This window comes from Poecilia latipinna, unplaced genomic scaffold (genome assembly GCF_001443285.1).
Source record: "Poecilia latipinna isolate Pla-1442-1.1 unplaced genomic scaffold, P_latipinna-1.0 Scaffold10, whole genome shotgun sequence".
Classification (NCBI taxonomy): domain Eukaryota; kingdom Metazoa; phylum Chordata; class Actinopteri; order Cyprinodontiformes; family Poeciliidae; genus Poecilia; species Poecilia latipinna.
Window position 1 is genome coordinate 371,845 of NW_015112626.1, and position 19,216 is coordinate 391,060.

At 38.1% G+C, this 19,216-nt stretch overlaps 2 protein-coding genes across 3 annotated transcripts; one reads left to right on the forward strand and one right to left on the reverse strand.

Annotated features, from left to right (window-relative positions):
* The first annotated feature begins 400 nt into the window (after nt 1-400).
* Nucleotides 401-11,981, forward strand: slc25a15a (solute carrier family 25 member 15a). Its single transcript, XM_015029126.1, has 15 exons — nt 401-786; nt 1,059-1,124; nt 1,622-1,880; nt 2,505-2,645; nt 2,736-2,911; nt 3,000-3,158; nt 3,701-3,816; nt 5,172-5,197; nt 5,533-5,645; nt 6,667-6,770; nt 7,515-7,587; nt 7,697-7,779; nt 7,868-8,071; nt 8,609-8,743; nt 8,852-11,981. Exons 1-15 carry the CDS (start codon nt 600-602, stop codon nt 9,041-9,043), a joined length of 2,034 nt encoding a protein of 677 aa, XP_014884612.1. The 5' UTR covers nt 401-599; the 3' UTR covers nt 9,044-11,981.
* LOC106945597 (microtubule-associated tumor suppressor candidate 2-like) lies at nt 10,292-17,575 on the reverse strand. Of its 2 annotated transcripts, none has more exons than XM_015029391.1 (9): nt 17,426-17,575; nt 14,803-14,869; nt 14,450-14,664; nt 14,225-14,330; nt 14,073-14,146; nt 13,887-13,985; nt 13,686-13,805; nt 13,273-13,373; nt 10,292-12,382 (listed from the first exon to the last, which is right to left on the reverse strand). In XM_015029391.1, the coding sequence occupies exons 1-9, from the start codon at nt 17,480-17,482 to the stop codon at nt 12,175-12,177; spliced, it is 1,047 nt and encodes a 348-aa protein (XP_014884877.1). In that variant the 5' UTR covers nt 17,483-17,575; the 3' UTR covers nt 10,292-12,174. The 2 variants fall into 2 exon arrangements, with proteins under 2 accessions (XP_014884877.1, XP_014884887.1); XM_015029401.1 differs by having other exon boundaries at nt 13,273-13,370; nt 17,426-17,567.
* Nucleotides 17,576-19,216: the final 1,641 nt, after the last annotated feature.

Genomic DNA, 19,216 nt, shown 5'->3' on the forward strand with positions numbered 1-19,216 from the left:
ATTTCACTGGATCTCAGAAAATGATGGATTCAAACATCCAAACACAATGAAAAATCTTAAACGAGAAGGAGCAGCAAAAAAAAAGAAAGAAAAAAGATTTATTATGCAACTATGGATTTTTGCTAGATTTGCATTCTATTCCTCCCCTTATGAATCACAGCATCAGCACAGTAACTTACTCCTAAAAAAAAATATATATATTCCTAAATAAGGATAAATTCAAGTAATTTCGTCTACCCTGATTTTGCATTAAAATGCTCAATAGATGGATGGATGGATGGATGGATGGATGGATGGATGGATAGATAGATAGATAGATAGATAGATAGATAGATAGATAGATAGATAGATAGATAGATAGATAGATAGATAGATAGATAGATAGAAATTTCAAGACATCCGTGGAGTCTGCTGACATCTTGTGGATAATAGTAGGTATTACAAGCTCAACCGTGTTCGAATAACCTACTCTGTCACTACAGGGTTTAGTAGATTTTATTTCGGTCATTCTGAGTTTGAGGCTTTACGAGAATACATAAATAGAAAACATATACTAACTTTCTATTCCGAACCTTTGTAGTCATGTCTAAATTGATTCCATGTTACTTACAGAGAGCGTCTCATTTTTGTCTTCTGTCATTGATGTAAGTCTTGACGCGCTTACGTCAGGTGTGCGCCACATCTTCAGGGCTCAAAGGAGACGGAAGTTCAGCACAGGAGCACCGACGTTAGCTCGTTTCTTCGGGCTGTGTGTGAGAGCTCTGTTATCCTTTCCTGGAAATTGGGGTGAGCAGTTTTACCTGAGGGGTTCTTGTGGGGACAAAAAGTAAAGTAACGCTTCGACGAACAAATAACACCGTCTTACTCTAAATCCTAGATAAGGGGACTACAGAAAAGGTGTGTGAAATATAAAATAAAGGTATATAATTAATTCTCCTCCTTTTAGCGGGTGTCAAGCTTTTCTTTTTCTGCTCTAAAGTTACATGGATTTTGGGGTTTGTGACTCTTATTTATGAATTAAAAAAAATTGACCCTCAGCTTTGCTTATATGTACACAGGCTTCATCATCATGTCTCCACATCCTGTAATACAGGCACTCATTGACTTTTCAGCAGGAGCAGCAGGTGAGTTCATTATTTTCTTAAACCTTCATTCTGTTAATTAAAGGCATATCAGTCAAATTAGACTACATATTCATGTTTTTTAAGGATCAGGGCTGCAGAGATCTACAGTTGGGTGATAGAATGGTAATTTTGGCCACTACAAGTCTGGCTTTTATGATATAGCTGCAAGAAAAAGCACTTGTTGAAAGAAACCAATGAGCTTTCATTTGGAGTTTTCTACAAGTCACTACAAAGAGGAATGGGGAAAATCTCGGTCCCTAATCACAGTGAAAGGTGGTTCTACAATGTATTTACTCAGGAGAGCTGGATACAAATGTGTGCCACACACACTTTTCAGATCTTTATTTGCCAAGACATGTTGTGTGTTGATCTGTAATATAGAAGTCCAGTATAATACAACTGCACTTGAAAATGTCCTAGCCATATTTATGTATACCCTAATGGTGAAGTAGAAAATGTTTGTTCTGCTTTGTAAAACTAAAACTGTCCTACTTTAGGTGGTACAGCCTGCGTGCTAAGTGGTCAGCCATTTGACACCATCAAGGTGAAGATGCAGACGTTTCCCAGCATGTACCGTGGCTTCATCCACTGCTTCATTTCAACTTTCAAACAGGTGGGACTTGGTGGTCTCTACAAGGGCGCCACACCAGCCCTCCTGGCCAACATCAGTGAGAATGCGGTTCTGTTCTTGAGTTATGGCCTCTGCCAGGACGCTGTCCGTCTTTTGTTAAGGATGGACAAAGGAGCAGAGCTCAGGTTTGATACTGATTAGGATTTCTGTTTCTTTTATTGCAACTAAAAGTTTCACTGTGGAGATTTGTTCATCTGTTAGGCCACCACATAAATGATTTGTAAAGTTTTAAAATCTGTGCATTTTGCAGATCTCTTTGAAGAAGTACTAGTATTTGTTAAGACATTAGGTACACAATATTTCAGATAATTTTGTCTAGAAGACTAGTTCCGCTTTGTAGTTCTGCTTATTCCTTTATTCTTCCAAAAGTAAGGAAGAATCCTTTCCTCCTCTATTTTGGAAGAAAGTATTCTTCTTGAAATCTAGAACAGTCTTAACAACCATGTACAGTTTTTGAATAAACCTAGATAATGAGTTAGAAAAACCTTTTAATTTTTCTTTGGCATTAATGAAGTATTTTTGAACTAATTACACCCCCCCCCCCCAAAAAAAAAACAAAACAAACAAAAAAACACTTAATTAAAGCTGACTCTTATTACCTAACACACACAACAATATAAACATGAAATCTTGATTATTCTGTGCAAATTCATAGCAATCATTTCAACCGTAGCATCAACATTAGTACCATTGTGTCTGAGGACTGTCACTCATCTTCATTCATTGAAACATTTTCTGTTTGTGTTCAGTGATGTCCACAAAGCTTCTGCAGGGTCTTTAGCTTCCATCTTCTCCTCCATGGCCATTTGCCCCACAGAGCTGGTGAAATGTCGCCTACAGGCTATGCATGAAATGGAGGAGACCGGAAAGGTTGCGAAAGGACAGCGAAGGTCCGTTTCATCAGAGATGTTGTAATAAACAAAGCATTTTCAGTTTCAGCTGACTTCACCTTTCCTTTTTGTATTTGTGGGGGACATTAGCACCGTCTGGTCTGTGGTTAAGACTGTGCTGAGGACAAATGGTCCTTTGGGTTTCTACCAGGGACTCACCTCAACCATTGTCAGGGAGATACCTGGTTACTTCTGCTTCTTTGGTGCCTACGAAGTATGTCGGACTACATTTGCACACCATATGGGGACAGACAAAGACAGTATAGGTAGGTTCATTTAATTTTATTTTTGATGCCTGTGCTTCAAAAATGAAGCACAGGCAGCTACCCTGTAAACTTACATCTTTGTTTGCAGGCATTCTTCCACTTATGTTCAGCGGTGGATTTGGAGGGGCTTGTCTTTGGCTAGTGGTCTATCCAATAGACTGTGTGAAGTCTAGGATCCAAGTCTACTCTTTAGCAGGGAGGCAAGAGGGTTTCATGAAGACCTTCATGGGTATTATACGCACTGAGGGTAAGCTTTGAGGATGCAATGTTTGCCCACTTACAAATGCAGTTACCAGTTGTAGGATACTGGGCATGGCTGATGGCTATCACAGCAAATCACCAATAGAGACATCATCACACGCTTCTCTTGAAGTTAAGGAGATACTGTATGACAAACACAGTCAGTTGTTGTAGTCTAAAATATCAAGAGCTAAAATTAAGCCCCAAAACACTGAGAACCACAAACATTTAACAGTAATGCTGAACATTTTGCATTTACAGCTTTGCTAATATAGCAGATGTTTGTGGCATTTTTCAATATATTTTCAAATATTCATGTGCAGAATGTCATGACTGCATGCTATCCTAAACACTAACTTAACTTAATTGTGCTAGCTAACAGCAAAGCTAACTTACAGGCTAAATGACTGATGAAACTCATTTCAAACACTTCCTGGAGTTATGAGGATACTATCTCACTGTAAGAGTATTGTACAGGTTTTATTGTTTGTCGGACAATTTAAAACTTTTGCATTTCATAGCCACTGTTTGACTGTTTCTGCCTTACAGGTTTCACTGCTCTGTACTCTGGTTTGACTCCTACCATGATCCGGACCTTCCCTGCCAACGGAGCGCTCTTCCTAGCTTATGAGTTCAGCCGTAAATTTATGATGGACACAGTGGGTGCCTGATAGGAATGATACAAAATGTGTTGTCAAAATAATTTTAAATGAAGTTTTAAAACAAATATTCATGTCATGACTTCATATTTTTTATTTGGTATGAACATGTAAAAAAAAAAAAAATCATCTAATCAATAGACAATTAGAACAAGTCCAATGATTGTCTAACTGTAGCAAAACTGAAGGATCAAAGTGACTAAACAGTTCAACTCTTCTGCCTTCATAAAATGTCAAAACTCTACAAATGTAAACTCCTCTAATGGAATACTTGCATAGACCTAATCTTACTTGCAAACTATGAAAAGTTCTAATGGAAAATGGCATGCTTTTGAAACAGGGAAAATATCTTGCATTGTGCAGAGCCTAAAAATGATGTTTTTTGTTTAAAAGTACATCTTTGTGTAGCCTTCTCAAGTTATATTTGGAAAAATCTTGGAAAAAGGCAGCCATTTGGTTAAATAACCATCAACAAGTGTTAGCGGCTCATCAAAACCTGGAGTTGTGTCATTTAGCTGATTTTTAAAATGATGTCTAAGATTAACATCATTGGCGATCTTGCCATAACGACATATCTATAGTATTCAAAGTCCATTCTGCATGAAGGAAGAAGGATTTTTATAAATTGAAAATCATTTATCATTCATTCCAGGAGTAGAAAACACAAAGGTTGTTGTGCAATGCTCAAAGAAATTTCAAAAGAGACTCAAACTCTGTTTCAGAGTAGTTTGGCTACTACATGGCTGAGGCCTGTAGTTTGCCTACAGGCCTCAGCCATGTTGAAGGTAAAAAAAAAAAAAAAAAAAAAAAAAAAAAAAAAAAAAAAAAACTGAACTAGCGTGGCTTGTTTAGCAGGTTTGTCAGGATAAAACCATGTCCATCTTCTTGACTGCTTTTAGATATGGATGACACCAAAGTGAAGATGTGCCGATAATGCACAGTACAATGTTTACAGACAATAAAAGCGAAGACAGGATACTGGCAAAAAAAAAAACTTAATTGTTGCTTTGGACTTGTTTCACAAACACAGGTCATCAGCGTCTTGAAGATTTTGAATTTACTATATTTTATTTTAAATTAAAATAATGCGAAGTCTTTATTGTTTAGTAAAATATTACTGTTTGGGGCGGTAAGAGGGTTATACATTTAAAGACAAAATATAATAATTTGAGAACCTTGTTTATGTATTAAAGTGAATCAGTAAATGTAACATAATCAGCCCAAGGTAACCAAGTGGCATGCTTAGCGTCAACGGGTTTTATTGAATTTCCCATTTAAGCCTTCTTACTTTCTCTGTGAACAATACGAATGTGGTTATCACACCCCTCATGTTGTGAAAAGGCTGTATTTCCTTTTTGCAGTCGATGAAAAAGACATTAGCGAGAAAGTAATAAACCTCTGTAAGTGATTTCTGTGGAAGGACTTAATTTTTTTCTCGCTAAAGTGAAACGAGAGAATCGACACGTTGTCTCACCACATAAAGCCTCATGTTTCAGGACTTTATTATTTATTCATCACCTGCAGTCAACAAGCGACAAACTCCTGCTAGGGCAAGAAGATAATAGGATACCAAGAGGTCTGAATTTGGAGTTCTCAACTGCGGGAGGCATGCAAAGGCTGGATGCACTGTGGTTCGGGTTACCACAGCAATAGATTTGTATAAGGCAGGATAAGAGAAATGGATAGACCACACCCCACAGACAGAGGAGGGAAGTAAACAAGAGTGCTGCTGCAGCTCCAAGCGCCAGACTCTTCTCCAATGATCTCAACAACATCCAGCACAGTGGAGATGGTTACTCCACGCAAACTTCAGATCAGTGAAGAAAATGTTGAAGGTAAGTGCTTTTTTAAGATCTTATCATGTTGTAGGTTTGAAATGTTCATTAACTCCAAATGAGTCCTAATGAGGGGGATACAATGAATTATTATTCTGAGGCAAAACGTCTGCTTTTAGTATTTTATTGTATTAAACTTTTTTAAAGTATTTTTTTACATTGTAGTAGATGTTATTATTAAACTAATAAATATGGGTTTTGAAGACTAGTATTCTAGATCACCATTCATTGGCTGCCATATTTCTCACTAGCTCTACCCTCACTGACTGAAGTGATTTCTTTTCATCTGTAATCCAAATTAATATTCTGTGTTGAAAATTTAGCTTGGATAAATATGTAAATTTTTCCAGTTATGATTGCACAGGAATTTTAAATTAAACTATGGAAGTACAATTGTATACAGCACCTTTATGAGTTGAGCATACAAAGTGCTGTGGTTGAGAGAATAAAACTCACTAAACACAAAAAAAATCACTAAAATTGGTTAAATAAATGCAGTTAAAACTGTTTATGGCCTAGTCAAGTCAATTTGATCAATTAAACAAGTCCAACCCAGTCTTAATTAGCACATTACCTGTAAAATCAAGAAAGCATTTGACTAAACCCTGTATGACAACATGAAGTAGTCCTCAAGATATCAAAAAGCAACATATATGTACCTAGATCTTAAGAAATTCAAAAGAGATGAGAAACAGATCCTCCTTGGTGTTACTAGAAATCATTTACAATGATGTATCAGTTGGTTTGCGAAACATGTCTTGATTCAGACAACCTTTAGGTCTACATGGTTTCCCTGTGAGATTAATTACATCATTAGTTACAAATGAGATGTGTGAATTTACTGCAGCCCTTACCTGACAGCAAGGATGTTCTGTGTTCTCCCACTGGATTGTACTACTTTCTAATCCACCATCAACAATCTGACGACAGGAGACGTGTATTTTCATGGCTTATTTAACAGAATCTAACTTTAACGAAGCAGACGCTTCCCATTTTACTTTGAACTTCTGTCTCTTCACAGATAAAAATGCGGGGAGGTTGGGATGTTTTGGTTGGCTGCTGGTAATTATATCCCTCCTATTTATAGCGCTAACCTTCCCAATCACATTGTTTCTGTGTGTCAAGGTAAGAAAATGTTCTTATTCGTTGCTGATCAGGCTGCATGCAACAGATCAATATAGTGGAGGGTAATTGTGAGCTGGAAGGGAAATAATACATACATGTCTTCCATTTTATTTTTACAAAAAATAAAAACCTTAGAGTGGCATGCATTTGTTTTTAGAGCCCTTTACTTGGATACTCCTAAATGAAATCTGGTGCAACCAGATAATCCTATCTTCTCGGAGGATTTTTAGATCAATTCAGTGAACAAAGTGTATAAGGAAGAGCAAACGGGGCAAACAGGACACCGTTGTTCAGAGGTTTAGAGCAGGATTAGATCATAGAACATGTAAAAACCTAAAGTGACAAGTCAAACAAGGAGAGCATTTACCAGAAAAGAAACCAAGAGGGTCATCTCTAGAGGAGATGTGTTGATTAACAACTCGGGTTCATGAAAACAAATCCAGCCTTTACAAAACATTGGAAAGACGAAAACGATTGCTGAAAGATGAAGACGAAGAATTTTGGCCTAAATAATAATAATAAAAAAGAACTTTATACACTATCCACAGTGAAAATGTTGTGGCAGCATTAATGAAAGATGGATGGAGCTAAATACGGTATAAAATGCATACTTTTTATTGCAATCTGACAAAAATGTGAAAAAAAGTCTAAGGAATGTGAATGCTTCTGGAAGATGTAAAAGACGTAAAAACTTTTCCCGGAATGATTTTGCTCTCAACATCGTTTGCTTTCATTGGTGTCCAGATAGTAAAGGAGTATGAGCGAGCGGTCATTTTCAGACTTGGGCGAATCGCTGATCGGAAACCTAAAGGACCAGGTTTGTGGTTTTACATGATGGATTGTACACACCATATCATCTCAGAAACTGATTTTCAGAAAAGAGTTGAGCTTGGAACTGATGCAGTCTCATGTTTCTCTCTTCCTAGGCCTATTTTTTGTTTTGCCCTGCACTGATAACTTTGTGAAAGTTGATCTAAGGACTGTGTCTTTTGATATTCCTCCACAAGAGGTGCGTTTTCCTTTTGTACATAAAATGTAAAGCCAGGACGTGTTTCCAATAAACCTTCCAATGTACTGTTCATTTGTGTCTTTCACAGATCCTGACCAAAGACTCGGTCACCGTGTCCGTGGATGGAGTTGTCTACTTCCGCATTCACTGTCCCATCTCAGCTGTGGCCAACGTGTCCAACGCACACTCATCCACACGGCTGCTTGCTCAAACCACTCTGAGGAATGTTCTTGGCACCAAAAACCTTGCAGAACTTCTGTCTGACAGAGAAGGAATTTCAGTGAGCATGCAGGTTAGAGCAAACACTGAGGCAAACGGTCAATTGTGCTGAAATGAAATAGAATCCCATGAAAACATAGTGATTGTCTCAACGTCTAACTGTAAGATTTGCTACGACTGACCAACATAAAATAATAATTGTGAGGCGTAAGAAAAATGATATAATGCAGGGCTTTCAAAATTTTGTACAAATCTAAATTCATTTTCCATGTTTGCTGTAATCTCAACATAGCTTGTGGCAAACTGCAAAGGGGGAATTCTTTCTTTACACTATTTATTTTTTATTTGTAAAACCCGTGAATTGTTTTCCTTCCACTTCATAACTATTCACTGCTATGAGTTTGTCGACCACTAAAATCTCAGAAGAGGGAAATATTTTGTAGTTGCCTGAGAAAATGTGAAAAAAAATGTATTGAATGCTAACATTTGCGAGTATGTATGCAGTTTGTAGCAGCCTTACAAATATCTTTACTGAAAATATTTTGAATAATTTATTCTGAGTTTGCAGTACTTCTGAAATGAAGCTGAAGGAGTGTTTGTTCTTATACAGGAGGCCCTGGATGAAGCCACCGACCCATGGGGGATCAAGGTGGAGCGCGTGGAGATCAAGGATGTGAAGCTGCCTCAGCAGCTGCAGAGAGCCATGGCGGCAGAGGCGGAGGCCAGTCGGGAGGCCAGGGCTAAAGTGAGAGTGGAAGGATTTACTTTCCACATCACTAAAAATAAAAATAAAAAAAAAAATTGGAGGAAATGTTTGCAAGACTGATCAGATCATTGTTTGTGTCTATTTCAGATCATTGCTGCAGAAGGTGAGATGAACGCTTCCCGGGCTCTGAAAGAAGCAGCTCTAGTCATCGGTGAAGCCCCGTCTGCTCTCCAGCTGCGATACCTGCAGACTCTCAATGCCATCGCCGCGGAGAAGAACTCCACCATCATCTTCCCTCTGCCCATAGACATGATGCAGGGTTTCATGCAGAAAAAGTGATGAACCCTGTAGTCTGCGCAATTATTTTCATCCCAAAGTAAGTTTGCATGTTTCGAATAGGGAGGAAAAAGAGCTACTTGCTAACGCAAATACAAACCAAACACTGTTTTTGTGTACTTATTATGCTTATTGTGATTTAATAATTAAATACAAAGTGCAACATACACAGCCATAGCCTCTCGTTATTAACCTCAGCTAAGTTACAGTTTCAGTAGAGGAGGGCGAATGAAGTAGGCAAGAAACAAAGACAATTCACAGCAAACTTATAACGACATGCTTTCATGGAGACTTCTCTGGAGTATCTGATTACAATCATTTTTAACAACAATCCACAGAAGTAACGACATCCATGTGATGCAGCGACCTCTCTCTGATATTGCATGTAAACTGTAAACAAAAGCTTTTACTCTTATTCATTCAGTAAATGTGTACAAGACGGTGTCCACAGGACACAGAGGCAATCAGTGCAATTGGAGTACCTGATGTAGAGAAAGGCAACTTCCACTGTCGGAACACAGCAAATCCTCTTCCCAATAAACGTAACTATTTTATCTACTGTTAAACGCAGCTACAGCCAAATACCTGCTTTAAACAGGTTTACACACTTTACGATAGATGAAATGTATAAATTAAATACTGTGATGCTTAAAGCTGCAGTAGGGAGCTTTTATGTTATTTTTTTTTACATACTTGTTAAAACTGTCACATGACAGTATAACATGAGACTGATAATCCGGGAAACAATTGAGCTCCTCCGTTTTCTCCCTGTGGTCCTGCAGCCATCTGCAGTAATACACCGCTTCCAGTCAGAAACAACCAATCAGAGCCAAGACGAGGGTCTTAATTCTGTCAATCATGCTTATGTATGCACTGCTCAATGGGAAACAACTTACTGTTGCAGAAAGAACATTCATTTGTTGTCATCAGTGGCCATGCTAACCAGCCTTAGCTTTCATGGCAGGCTCCAGTGTGATAAACTGGCTGAGAGCAAGGGGAGCGCGTGAGCCGCATATACACAAGGGTGATTGACAGTGGTAAGACCCTCCTCCTGGTTCTGATTGGTTGTTTCTGACTCAGTGGTGTATTTCTGCAGATGGCAGTAGGACAGCAGGGAGAAGGCAAAGAAGCTCAATTTTTCACAGATTGCCTGTCATGTTTTACTGTAATGACAGTTTTAATATACATGTAAAAAAAAAAAAAACAACATATTGTTTCTAAATGTTAAACACTGCAACTTTAAGTAATGAGTTTTTTCTTAGACCTTTTTGTAATATTTCTACCTACTGCTAACATCTAAATGCCTGTGTAAGAGAAATATTTAGCAAGACAGATTTCTGATGGCTGGTTGCCGTATGTAAACATGAACAAATAAAATAAATGAAATTTAAATAAAATAAAAACCATGGCAGTTGCTTCCCTTTGATGACTTATACATTTTCTCAAATCCTGAGCTTAATCCAAACAATGAAAAATGAGGTAAGATTGCATCAGATGTTCATTTCTTGCTTCTAAGTGACTCAGGAAATGTTGCAAAACCGGAACACAAGCTGCAGATATGATGGAAAGACTTCATAATTAGTTTAACTGTTCGAACTGTACATACGGAAATATGAAGAACATGGAACAGAGCGCAGAAAAGATAAAGCAAAAACTGTTGCTGCTGCAAAAGGATTCATACCTCTTAAACTTTTCAACAATTTATCACGTTGCAACCACAAACTTAAATGTTTGTTATTAGGACTGTATATGATAAACCAAATTAAAGTAGTGCATAATTGTAAAATAAAAGGAAATTGGTAGTTCACAAATAATAATAACAAAAAAGACTTCTGAAGTTAATATGTGATTTAATCCCATCTAAATACAGGTAATTGGGTATTAAAGTTAAATTTTCTTGAGATCTCAAGAAGTTTTATCGTGGTCAAATAAAGGTTGAATAAAGAAAAAAACACCATTTCCACTGTGGGAATACAGTGGTAGCAGCATCAAGCTTATCAGAGTTGATGTGAAAATGAATGGAGCTAAATTAAGGGCGATCCTGCTGGAATGTGAACAGGTTCCAACAGGACAGTAACCTTAAACACATCCCCAGATTTACGTTGCAATGGTTTAGATGAAGGAATATCATATGCTTTTTGGCAAACTTTTCAGCTTTCAGCTCATGAAATCCAAATAAAAACATTCAAGCTTGTGTTTGAAACATCCCAAAATGTTAAAAAAAAAAAAAAAAAAAAAACCCTCAAGGGGCTTCTTGTGAAGTATGAGTGTTCTTCATTGAGTTCCAAGCATGTAACTGATGCAGTGTGTTATAGTTCAAGAACTTCATCTTTGGTGGTTTTATTTTGTGTGAGTTGACTACCTTTTCTTTAATTCAGCTGAGAGTGAAGGTTTCTTCTTCTCCAAAATATCTTGAAGTGCTTCTTTCTAATTCTTCTCATCATACATACATACATGAAATAATCTGAAAATCTGTTCTAATCGGAAGACAACCCATGCTGTAAAGATAGTCATACATCTACAGAGTCTACACAAGTAATAACTCATAATATACTTACACTGTATTGGCAGTAAAGTGGAGTTATGAATGGTTTGAGGTTAGATGGCTTGGTATAAATCATACACTCATGATGAATGAAATGTTTCTACATGAAAATGTTGAGATCTGAGGTTGGATTTTTCTGATAATACTGCCAAGCCCCCAGGTGGACCTTGCTGGTGGGAGGGAATGGATGACAGAAGGCGCTTCATGTTTTTTGAGTTTACTATGTCTTATTTATCCATCATCCTGAGAGCTGAAGGAGAAGAGGGAAATGTAGATGGAGGCGAAAACATGTAAATGAGGCACTGCGATGCTCTCTGAACTTTCACCTGCTGGAGAAACATGCTAAGGTTTTACTCTTTGTGGAATCATCTGTACAATTCATGAGGTCAAAGAAAACAATAAAAAAAAATAAAAATAAAAAATGTGGTTTGGAAATGCATCAAATGGGTAAGGAGATTCTCCCCAAACAAACAGAACATATTACTGTCTCTTTGTCCACTGATTGTATAATATTCCTTTAAAACAGAGGAAATTTTTTTTTCAGAGTTAAACAAAAACACTGATAAAATAAGATGTTTGGTACAAACAGTCACTGGTGGTAGGAGTGGGGGCGGGCGGGCGAGCCCGGTCCAGAGGCTGGGTGGTGGATGGGGGAGGAGCTGGGGGTCATGTGTGGACTCAGCTCGCCTGTCTGCAGACGCCACAGGAGCTCTTCGTTGGTGCGACTCAGACGCTTCTTCTCTTTGCTCTCCATCTCCACGTGCACCTGCAGGTTGGCGTTCTCTTCAGAGAGTTGCCTGAAGTAGAAAATGGACAAAAGAACATGAGAGAAATGTAATTCATTTCGATAACTACAGTGTTCATGCCCCTTAAACTTTTAACACTGTTGTGATGTTAAAACCACAAAAGTATGTTTAATTGAGATTTTATGTGACATCTATTACTGAAGTGACAGTAAAATGTCCACAAAGTGCGGCATGCATCTCTATTCACACTCATTTATTTTCGATACTTTTTAATATAATCTCTGGAGGAGCTTCAGAGATTCTCGGCACAGATAGGAGAAAAAAAAGAGAGACAAAAAAAGTCTCGTTTAGTCAGTGTCAAGCCAAAAAAGGGACAAAAGGAACTTTTTGGTCTATATGTAAACAGTGTGTTTGTCAGAAAGCTAACACACACACACCACCCACAATATAACACCCCCACTGTAAAACATAATGGAGGATTGGTGTCATGCTGCTTTTTTTTTTTTTCTTTTTTTTTTTCTGCAGAGATAAAAAAAAAGCTACAGATTACAAAAGACTTGAGACTAGCATTGAGGTTCACCTTCCAGCTGGACAACGACCTGAAACATGCAGCAAAGGATGATTTCAATCAAACTATTCTCATGTGTTGGAAGGGCCCAGTCAAAGTCCTGAATTTGTAGCAAGACCTAAAAACTGATGTTCACAGATGTTCACCCTCCAACTTAACAAGAACTATTTTGTTATGAAAAACCTGCAGAAATTTGGTTTTAGAAGTGGAAAAGTGGTAGAGACATATGTCAAAGAAATTGCAGCAGTAACTGTAGCAAAAACTGACTCCTCCATGAAGAAGTTTCAGACTTTTCAGTTTTTAACTTTATGGTTGTGAATGTTGAACTCAACCTTATTACCTATGTATAATTTAAATGCACACACAAACAGACCTGGACACAGCTAGATTCTTGTCTATCTGCTCTCTCAGGTCTTCGTTCTGCTGCTGCAACACTTGCAGTCTCTCCTCCAGGTGCACATTCTTTTCAGCCTGCTCAAAAACACAGGAGGAAACAACGCAAAACATTAAAGTCTTTAAAATGAGTTAAAGCAGTAGAATCCATTGAATAACATAGATGGTAATGCCATTTGATTTTACAGTCAAAAAGGTAACGAACGTAATCACCACGTCATTTAGACTATTACTATTTGACTGTTCTTGCAAGGATAGAACTGTATAGCAATTTAATCAAATTCAAATATATCTTTATGTTTAAATTAATATTACAAAAAGAATTATGAATAAAACACACAGAAGTCATTGCGGTTACTTTACAAAATATCCTGAATAAAAGTTGAAGCATACTATTTTCTCCAGTTCGGAAATCTTCAGCTCCTGTTGATGAATTTGTTGATTCTTCATCTCCAGAACTTCTTTAAGGCTCTTCAGGTCCTCCTCAATATGCTTATATGGAGCCAACGCATCCTGAAAGAGAAGCGCTGTTCGTTCTGCAGGTATTTTCAGAGCCGTCAGTGTGTTGTAGCGTTCTGCTTCACGAAAACTTACAACTATCTGCTCATCTGTGCTCTTCCGAAGAGCTTCTTCAAAGCGTTTTGCTCGATCTCTCAGGCTGCGGTTCTGAAACGTAAGCGTGTCCACCTGATCCTGGAAATCAAACGCACACAAATCTGCAAGGGATTTGTTTTTTCCGGTGGTGTTGCTAAATTTTACCTTCAAATAAAAAACACATACCTTGAGTGAAAGTCTGATTTTCTCAAACTCTTCCTCTAGAGACTTTTTCTGTTGTTCATGAGCCATTTTCAGATCTGTTAACAGACATAACATATTATCGTCTCAAACTGAAGAATACACACACAGAAGAAGTTATTAAAAGTGCTGCTTACTCTTTACTGTCCTTGCGTGCTCCTCCTGCAAAGTGTCTAAAGTGTCATTGTGGGCCGTCTCCATCTCTGTCAAAGATGTCTCATGATTCTCTGTCATCTCCTCAAGCTACAACAAAAATGTTGAAACATTTTTCAATTTTGTTTTCAACAAAAAGTTCTTCATTTTCAGTTTTCATGCCAAATGATTAAAATCCTGAGCAGTCCTAATGTTTCTGCATGCTGCACCTGCTCCTGGTGTCTGAAACGGAGCTCCTCCAGCTCAGCTCGCTGATGGGCCTGCAGGCTCTCGGTGTCCTCTGCGTGCCGAGCCTTCAGCCTCTCCTCCAACGCTCCCAGTTCGCTCCGCTGCTGAGCCCGCAGCCCCTGCAGCTCGGCCTCAAAACGCCGCTCCTGGTCCTCCTTCTCCTGCTGCAGCTGCTCCCAGTGCGCGACACTAACAGCTGGAAAACATACAGAAACATACATACAGATACAAAAGTCAGCGAAACTGACTTCAGGTTTGCACCTCCTCTTTTCTCTGAAGATGCCATCTACCGCGTACATGTTGGGAGTCCGGCTCCCTGAGGTTTCCCACTTACCCACTTCATCCCTGATTCGGCCGAGCTCCAGGGACAGCTCCCTCTCTTTTACAATGGCGCTCTCATTCTGGAATGAAACAAAACATGACACATTTAAATGAGACTAACTGATGAGCATTTTACAAGGCAAACTGCAAAATGAAAGAATTTTATTTCCATCATGTTCAGCATGATGGATAATGGTCGAGACATTGGCTGGAAGATAAACTTGGAACCTCATGGGGCTCTGCCTGTCACAGTTTTAGCTATTTTAAACTTACATTTATTGCTCATTTAGGTGAGAGACTAACAGGAAAAAGTGATGTTAAAAGTTGCTGTTCCAGATCTAACAAGAACAACAGATTTGAAAAAAAGATAATCAAAACCTGATTTACTTTAAAATATTGCTAAAAATATATTGTCAGTAATAACATAGAGATAATCAGATCATGTAATTATCTGATGATGAACAGCGTTCCAGTAATAAACTTCTACCTTTTTTATCAATCCTATCTGTAAAGATATTGCAAATATCTGAAACATTTCAAGCTATCTACAACTGTAAGCATTTTCTGATAGGTATGGGGCTTGCATTAAGCTTTTTTTCAATTAGCTAAACAGACCTAAGATGCATTGCGCCAATATGGGGCAATTAGGACGTTTTTGTAGAAGTTATCATCTTGCAACACGTTTGTACGGCACACACCTGTAGGTGTTGAATGAACCAATAAGCTTTTTTTAACAGAGAGAGATAAAAGATGGCAACCAGACATCTGATCATAATTAATGTGAAAACTCTCTAATCCAAAAATAACTCAACAATGCTGAAGAGAGAAAGACTCAGAGGGGAACAAAGTGGGACTTTTAAAAAATGCATGAAATGGTCAACACTATGTCCCAGTAGAAATGATGTCATCATCTAAGAGATGCAGCAGAAAATCGTCACTAAGAGACAGACTGATCTCAAGAGGGATGAAACATGTTCAGCATCATTTTATACAAAGAAGCTCCACCCGTCCTCCAGGTTTCTGCTCATCAGTTTTTTTTTTGTTTTTTTTTGTTGTTTTTTATTTCCTGCCCAGCAAAGTAACTTAATCTAATTTAGAAATGCAACTATTGAGTATTTATGTATGTAATAAAATTGTTGATTTAGATTATATTGTTTTGTAGTATCAAAAGAAATCTAGAATAAAGTGTGGTAACAAGCTATTCCTTTAGCAAAATAGAAAACCAATAAATGTTTATGTAACGTTTCAGGGAGAAAAAGTTACATTTTACATTTATTTTTGTTAATTTTTACATATGTCTGACTCAGTATACTTGGTGGAGTATTTCTTTTTTACATTGTATAGTGTAAAAACTAGAATACGTTTCTGAAAAACACAAAATCGAGTTAAGTAACTTGAAGCAGTCATTTATTCCAAATTAAGTGCAGCTTCAGTTTCAGTGGTGTAGCTGCTTATTTGGTGGGAGTTTTTGTCTTGTAAAAATTTAAAGGCCAGGAAGAACACTGGAGGTTGCAAGAAATCTTGAATTTTTGTTAAAGTTGAAACTTTCATCCAGAAGTCATTGAAAAACTGCTGTGTTTTGCAACAGTAATTATATTCCTTGAACTTTTGCTACTCCCCCTCCCCACCCCCCACAGTATAACAACTGTTAATTTGGGTTTTCAGGATTTTGTGTTTGACTAAAACAATGTAGTGCAGAATTACTAATTTGAAGGAAAATGATACATGGTTTTCAGATCCTATTGCAAATAAATATCTGAAAAATGCCAAGTACATTTGTGTCCAGCTGTCTTGATAGTTTAATTCCCCTAAAAATACATGCAATCAATTATGTGGGAAGTGGAATGACGTTTCACATTTTGACAGAAAAGCAAGTTTACAATGGAGGAGTTGTATCAATCCTATCTTTAAAGATAGGATTGTATCAATCCTGCCTTGATTGGATTGATACAATCAAAGTATATTCACATGTTAAAATGGCCTAGTCAAGGTCTAGCACTAAATCAAACTGAAAATCGACCACTGTTCAAAGCTTTTTATTTTTGGAAAAATAAGAAGAAGAAAAAAGAAAATCACTTCACAGTCTTATAATTCTCTACAACCTGGTGCTAGTCTACCACATAAAATCCCAATAAAATACATTGAAGCTCTAAAACGTGTGAAAGTTCAAAGAGTGTGAATACTTTTGAAAGGTATTGTGAGGACATTACTGTATCAAAACATGTAAAAGTTACTTAAACAAAATGGGCAATATAGAAATCCATCCAAACAATTTTAATTGACAGAGGAGAGGCATTGACACAGCACACAGGAACCTAATCGATAGATGCATACACACACAAACACACGCACACACACACTTCCAAACACTGAAATTATTATATCAGAATGAAGCACAGCTGCAAAAATTATTCCATGCCGTCTTCCTGGAAACTCAGGCAGCTTTGACTCAGCACAATCATCCCCAGCTCCGTGCTCTCTGCCGGCTCTGTCGCTAGGAAACAAGTGAACATGACGATCATACGCATTCAGACTCCCACAGCACCAAACACACACGAGCTCAGCTACAAATGCATCAAGGAATCCTCGGTGCAGGAAAAAACAAGCTTACTGCCTGCAGAAGACACTGCCTTTACCGTTTGGTCCAGACAGCAGAGAGGGAGAAAATGAAGCCTGCAGCAGCAATGGCCCATATTAGGCTAGCAAACGGCAGCATCCCTTAGCCTGATGGGGAGGCAGCAGGGACAGACGGGAAGTGAAAAGAAAGATGCAGAAAGAATGTCAAAGCAGAGGGGAGGGATGAGGCAGGCGGAGGAGAGGGGAGGAGAAGAGAGGAGAGAAGGGAAAGACCAAAAGCTCACCTCGCTTCTTGGTTTGCGAGCATCATTTCTCCCTGCTGGAACAAAGAGAGCCAGACCCAGCCCAGCTCTGACTGTCCTCCCCTCAACCCCCCACCAACACGCCCCATACCACAGTCATAAGCATGACAGAGAGCAACACACACACACACGCATACACACGCACACAGCATACACAGCATCTTTGAATCTCTGAAGACAGACGAAGAAACAGGGGAGCAACCTGATCGATAAATGCACAGATTTTCAGATTAGAGGGATATAATGGCTTATTTTTTTTCTCTCCTACAGAAGCTACAGAATTACACAACAGCACACATCTGACAAAAAAAAAAAGTCCAAGCCCAGTTTAAAACATTTATTACTTTTTAATCAAACGGGGTTTTTAATTCAATCCAGAATGAGCTAATCTATTTTCTGTATTTGTTTCCCTCCATCTTAAGAAAGCTGGTCATCTATTCTCTGACCAGCTTTCTTGTTACTACGTATAAGCAACACCAAAATTAACCCTTCCCTTTTAACTACTGTATTGATCCGTCATAAAAAATATAAAATACACCAAACGTTTGTGGCTCAATCATGACAAAATGTCATAAAGTTTAGGAGGTAAAAAGGCTTCCATATGGCACTCTAAGCATTTGTATCTATTTAAAGCAAAATACAACTAATCTTCCTTGTCCTACTGTAAATAAATACAAACTTTGGAAAATCCTCAAAGTAGTTTTGATGAGCCCTGATGCTGCAGACTCACGCTTAATGTGAAAAGAGATTTAAAGAAATCAAAGGAACTTCCTTTGACAGTAGCAGTTGGATGTTACAGGTGTCTTTTGAACAAAGGGATGCTGGATGTTTTGTAGTTGTACTGAAGCTCACAGTGGGATTTTCTCAGTTGGTTCTGTCAGACACTATTGGTCAAATATAGTTTAAAACCATACAGTTAAATGGGAATCTAAATGAAAGCAAGTTCAATGATGACACTGTTTACACAATACAATTTGTGCATTGTCCTTATGAAGTGATAATGTGTAATCTCGCTTGCTCCAACCATAGCTTCCTTTAACACAAGAAAACTAATTCAACCAAATTCTTAAAATTATTCTCCAAAAACTAACTTATTTATGTAAAGCTCCTAAATCTTAGACATCACAACTAACTGACCTTATGCAACTTTTTTTTGTGTTTTTTTTTTTCCATATAGAACTGACAGAATCTAGTATTAGCTCTAAAGGCGTATTTATTTCTGGAGAGCCTACCTTATCACAAAAGTGCAGAGTGGTGATGCTGAAAACATCCAGGCACAGAGAGGCCTTCTTCAGCTGGACCTGGAGAGTCTGCAGCTGCAGGGCCTGCTGCTCACATCGCTCCTGCAGCCGCTGGATCAGAGCCCGGTCCACTTCCTGACACCGTCCTGTCCGAGGAACCGCTGCTGTTCGACCGCGAGCTAGGAGCACAGATGACCAAAATGTTATTGCTTAGACTCAGGTGAGAGTCAAAGTAAAAATGATCAGAGGAAATATACTAATCAATGATATTTCCTTGCAACTATGTCCCCCCTTTTCAGATAAAAAA

Excerpts from the sequence above, each read along its gene's own strand:
- slc25a15a (XM_015029126.1), top strand. The coding sequence starts at position 600 with ATGTTACTTACAGAGAGCGTCTCATTTTTGTCTTCTGTCATTGATGTA. Across the intron at positions 1,881-2,504 it reads GACAAAGGAGCAGAGCTCAG|TGATGTCCACAAAGCTTCTG; the intron begins GTTTGATACTGA and ends GTTTGTGTTCAG. Across the intron at positions 8,072-8,608 it reads GAATTTCAGTGAGCATGCAG|GAGGCCCTGGATGAAGCCAC; the intron begins GTTAGAGCAAAC and ends GTTCTTATACAG.
- LOC106945597 (XM_015029391.1), bottom strand. The coding sequence starts at position 17,482 with ATGGGCCATTGCTGCTGCAGGCTTCATTTTCTCCCTCTCTGCTGTCTG. Across the intron at positions 14,870-17,425 it reads TCTGCTGTCTGGACCAAACG|AATGAGAGCGCCATTGTAAA; the intron begins GTAAAGGCAGTG and ends GTTTCATTCCAG. Across the intron at positions 13,986-14,072 it reads AAATCAGACTTTCACTCAAG|GATCAGGTGGACACGCTTAC; the intron begins GTATGTGTTTTT and ends TTTGATTTCCAG.